This window comes from Dipodomys ordii, unplaced genomic scaffold, assembly GCF_000151885.1.
Source record: "Dipodomys ordii isolate 6190 unplaced genomic scaffold, Dord_2.0 Scaffold29, whole genome shotgun sequence".
In the NCBI taxonomy this organism is placed as follows: domain Eukaryota; kingdom Metazoa; phylum Chordata; class Mammalia; order Rodentia; family Heteromyidae; genus Dipodomys; species Dipodomys ordii.
This window is the reverse complement of record NW_012267245.1, coordinates 2,548,258-2,553,605: the sequence shown is the minus strand read 5'-3', so window position 1 is coordinate 2,553,605 and position 5,348 is coordinate 2,548,258. Positions and strand designations below refer to the sequence as shown.

Sequence of the window (5,348 nt, the reverse complement as noted above, 5' to 3'; positions counted from 1 at the left end):
TTCTTTTTGCTTATGTGGTGCTGAGGAATTGAACCCAGGGCCTCAGGCATGCAAGGCAAGCGCTCTACCACTGAGCCACCTTCCCAGCCCTCTCCAGTTGTTTTGATGTCTCCACAGTCACTCCAAATTTCTCATGTATGTTACACACTATATTTCTATCTGTTCTCTTTTTTTGAGTCTTTGTATTCCAAGCGCATCTTATATAAATAGTGCATTTCATTCAACAATACATAGGAGTCCCTCCATGCTTTGTCCAGACTGACAATCTCTGTCTTTTGACAAATTTCTCGTGCAATTATATTTAGTTTTTGTCAATCATTGTTTTAGCTCTGCAATTGGTAGAGTGCTAACCTTGACTAAAAGGGTCAGGGACAGAATGCAGGCTCTGAGTTCAAGCCCCAGGACTGGCACAAAAAAATATACATATAGCCAGGCGCTGGTGGCTCACGCCTTGTCATTCTAGCTACTCAGGAGGCTGAGATCTGAGGATCATGGTTCAAAGCCAGCCTGGGCAGGAAAAGTCCGTGAGACTCTTATCTCCAATAAACTACCAGAAAACTGGAAGTGGCGCTGTGGCTCAAGTGGTAGAGTGCTCGCCTTGAGCTGAAGAGCTGAGGGACAGCGCCCAGGCCCAGAGTTCAAGCCCCATGACTGACAAACAAACAAACAAACACACACACACACACACACACACACACCAATACAATTCCATTCACCCTACTCCTCATCTTCTATTTTTGTGGTGATTGTTTTAGATACACTCATGCATTATATCTGTGTACATTGTGAACACTAAATCAGCACCACCATATTTGTTTTAGGCAAGTTGTCTTTCAAAGACATTCTGAAGCGACAACAATTGTCACTTTGTTTTTACCACATATTTGCAAATTCTGGTGCTCTTCATTCCAAAGGAAGCTATTTCCCGTGGGGATAAATGTCTGTAGTGTAGGCGTTGTAGTGAAAAAACTGCTTTTCAATTTACTCGTTTTAAAATACCTTGATTTTGCTCTTGTTTTTGAAGGATAATTTGGCAAACATAAGCTCTTGGAGGGAAAAAAAAGTTTCTTTCTCTCTCCCTTTCTGTGGTACTGGGGCCTGGATTCAGGGTCTTGCACTATGGTGGGCAGGTGTTCAACCACTTGAACCAAGCCCCTGACACTCTTGGCCAAAAAGCTCTTTTCTTCCATGATTGGAATATATCAATTCCATGACTTTGGGCCTCTAGTCTGACGGGAAGTCAGCTGTTAATTTGCATCGAGGTTTCCTAGTGACATTTTTCTCTGGAGAAAGTCTGGCTCTCTTGGCGTTTGTTGTGCTTTGAGTCTGTTCTATTTCTCTTTTTTTTCTTTTTTGTTTTTTTATTGTCCCTGGTCGTGGGGCCTGAACTCTGGGCCTGGGCGCTGTCCCTCAGCTCTTCAGCTCAAGGCTAGCGCTCTACCACTTGAGCCACAGCACCACTTCCGGCTTTTTTCTTTTTGCTTATGTGGTGCTGAGGAATCGAACCCAGGGCCTCAGGCATGCAAGGCAAGCGCTCTACCACTGAGCCACCTTCCCAGCCCTGTTCTACTTCTCTTGTCTGTAGTTACTTTCCCAACTGAAGATAAGAAAACTCCAGTCACTGTCCTTGAAACATTTTTCTATGTATGGAAGGGATGGGGGGAAAATGGAGAACAATGGGAAAAGGGGTGATATTCATCAAGATGTGCTGTATTCGTCATCTTACTTGTAGAATTGAAACCCTTTTGTACAACTACTTAAAATTTTTTTTCTTTTACAACCTTTCCCTGCTGTTCTTCTAAGATCCCAATCGTATATTTGTGGGTTGCTTCATAATGTGCTATATGATTATGAGCTTCTATTCAACTTTACTCCATCTCCCTGCCAACCTTTATTATATTTTCGCTGCTACTAAGGCTTGAACTCAAACCCTGGGTGCTGTCCCCTAGGCTTTTTTTGCTCAAGGCTAGTGCCCTACCACTCGAGACACACCTTTCCCCTAGAACCACTTTTAGGTGGTTAATTGGAAAATAAGAGTCTCAGACTTTCCGGACTGAGCTTTGAACTGTGATCTTCAGATTTCAGCCTCTTGAGCAGCTAGGATTACATGAGTGAGCCACCACCCCCTGGCTGCACCTCTTTTTGTATTCTTTTGATTGTCGTCGTGTTTGAAGGACAGAGGATCAAACCCAGGGCCTCGTGCATGCTAGGTAAGTACTCTAGTACTTATGTAAGTATTCTAGTACTGAGCTAGTACTAGGACTAGTACTCTAGTACTGAGCTCCCAAACTCCCAGCTTTTTCTGGCTTGTATCTCTTTGGTGCCTCGCTGGTTCTCTTGGATAAAACCTAGTAACTGGATACACTTGATCTAATAATAGTTGCCAATTTACCCTCTAATCTTAGTGTCTTCTCTTAGTGTTCCTAACTAATTTGCATTTCCACTGCCTATTATGCTAATGAAGCTCTCACAAGTTACACATTCTCTGATTTTCATAGTGGGATTGCCAGAGGGCAAGAAGGCCTAGGTGACAGGGATTTCCAACATTTAGCACCTGCTCTGGGAGACACAGCAGCTGATCAGGCCTTGATCATCTAGTAACCCTGTTTTCAGATCAAGATACCTAACAACAAGTCTGTGGCATGAATTTTATGGCTAAAACACCTAAATGAGGCTGAGATCTGAGGGTTGTGGTTCGAAGCCAGCCTGGAGAAGGAAAGTCTAGGAGACTCTGATCTTCCATGAACCACCAGAAAAGCGGAAGTGGGGCTGTGGCTCAAGTGGTAGAGCGCTCACCTTGAGCTGAAGAGCTGAGGGACAGCGCCCAGGCCCTGAGTTCAAACCCCAGGGCTGACACAAACAAAACCTAAAGAAGCCAGGTGCTGGTGGCTCACCCGTGCCTGTCATCCGAGCTACTCAGGAGGCTGAGATCTAAGGAGTATGGTCCGAAGCTAGCCCAGGCAAGAAAGTCTATGAGATTCTTATCTCCAACTAATGGCTAAAAAACCAAAGTCAGAAGTGGAGCTGTGGCTCAAGTGGTAGAGCATTAGCCTTGAGCAAAAAAAGCTCAGGGACTGTGCCCAGGCCCTGAGTTCAAGGCCCAGGACACACACACACACACACACACACGCACACACACACGCACACACACACACCCTGAAGCTCAGGGACTGTGCCCAGGCCCTGAGTTCAAGGCCCAGGACACACACACACACACACCCTGAAGCTCTTCTCTGTGGAGTTCTGGAAGTCTCAGGCCGGGCTGTACCAGCACAAAGCTGGTCCAAGGCTCATCTCTTGTGGATGGTGTAGGGGGTAAGGTTTGCTGCTTACCATTCCAGCTTTGGTTATGGCTTTGGGCTTCATTGTTCTCCTAGCAGATTTCTGCTCATTCCTGCCAGCCCAGAGAATAGGAAAACTTAGTCTGTTGCTCATGTTTCCCATGAGTGCCTATTCTATCACCAGTACCTGCCACAGGGACAGACACAAGGCAAAACATTCAAGACATGTCAAGAGGGCTGGGAAGGTGGTTTAGTGGTAGAGTGCTTGCCTAGCATGAATGAATCCCTGGGTTCGATTCCTCAGTACCACAGACATAGAAAAAGCTGGAAGTGGCGCTGTGGCTCAAGGGGTAGAGTGCTAGCCTTGAGCAAAAGAAGCTCAGGGACAGCACCCAGGCCCTCAGTTCAAGCCCCAAGACTGGAGGGGGGAAAAAAAAGACATATCAAGAGACTGAATTTTGGGAGGAAACTTGATGGAATTTCCATTTGACCAAATTGAAAACAATAGGGATACTTGAGAGGCTTTCTACCCATTACTCAATTCCACAAGCCACAATTAAGGACTAACTGGGAATGCTGATTAGCCTTCTGTTTCTGTTCTAAGCCCCGCACCTTAAATCTATGACTCCTTTCCTGAATAAAGTTCCCACATAGGTTCTGTCTCTGATGCTTGTGGGGGTAGTTAGTTATGAGTTGGGGACAGGAGGCAATACATTTACTGTATAGATTTATAGGGTACCCACATAGAGCCTTAGATCCATAAAGATAATTCTAACTGGACAGCAAATCATATAGCTATTATGCAAATCTGACTTTGTTTGTGCTATTTGCCTATTTATTGGTTTGCCTGTTATGAGCATTTTTATAAATGGAAGCATCCAATGTACATCTGGCTTTTTTTTTTTAATGTAGCATGTTTTCAAGAGCCATCTATGTTGTGATATATATTAGTACTGCAGTTTTCTTTTTTTTGGGGGGGGGTTGGTCGTGGGGCTGTAGCTCTTTAGCTCAAGGCAAGTGCTCTACCTCTAGAGCCACATTACCACTTCTGGCTTTCTGGTGGTTCATTGGAGAGAAGAGTCTCATGGACTTTCCTGCCCAGGCTAGCTTTGAACCCCGATCCTCAGATCTCAGCCTCCTGAGTAGCTAGGATGACAGGTATAAGCCACCAGCACCCAGCTCTTACATTTTAGATGGAGACATTATTAAGATGTATGTTCATTTTCAGTGGCTGGGAGCATTTCGTTTGACTATTATGAATACTACTTACAAGTCCCTGTGTGAACATCACATTTTCAAGTCTCTTGGGGATATGCCTAGAAAAGTCCTGCGTGGTTGTATGGTAGGTTTATGTTTATTTTCCTGAGAAATTGCCAATGTTTTTCAGAGTAGCTGTACCCTTTCCATTCCACCGATAATTCGATCCAGTTTCTCCATACCCTTTGCCAGCATTTGATGGTGTCCTTGTTTGTTTTCTTCCTATTAAGGTTAGAGTGCTCTTCCTATAATCTGCATACAAATCTTAAGTCAGATGTTATTTATATCTTTTCTCCTTGTTTGTTCTTTTTATTTTCTAAACAAAGAATGCTACAGAGCAAAACCGTCCCTTTCCATGAAAGCTAATTTATCGTATTCTGTTTTTCTTTTATGGATTACGCCCTTGGCATCACGGTGAAGACCTCTGTGCTTAACGTTTGGCCATGAAAATTTTTACTTACATTTTCTAAGAGGTGTATAGTTTTGCCAGGCACTGATGGCTCACACCTGTCACCCTAACTACTCAGGAGGTTGAGTTCTAAGGACTGCAACTTGAAGCCGGCCTAGATTGGCAAATCCACAAGACTCTGATCTCCAATTCTAACCAGTAAATAGCCAGAAGTGGAGCTGTGGCTCAAGTGGCAGAATGCCAGACTTGAGTGAAAAAACTCAGGGACAGTGCCTAAACCCTGAGTTCAAGCCTCAGTTACTAACACACACACACCTAAACCCTGAGTTCAAGCCTCAGTTACTAACACACACACACACACACACACACACACACACACACACACACACACCCTCTGATGT

At 44.4% G+C, this 5,348-nt stretch overlaps 1 protein-coding gene across 1 annotated transcript in view; it reads right to left on the bottom strand.

Annotated features, from left to right (window-relative positions):
• Simc1 (SUMO-interacting motifs containing 1) overlaps window positions 1-4,718 on the bottom strand; it is a 27,123-nt gene extending 22,405 nt beyond the window's left edge. The window contains exon 1 of the mRNA XM_013015975.1: window positions 4,680-4,718. Coding sequence (XP_012871429.1) covers window positions 4,680-4,718 — 39 coding nt within the window. The remainder of the gene's footprint in view (window positions 1-4,679) is intronic.
• Window positions 4,719-5,348: the final 630 nt, after the last annotated feature.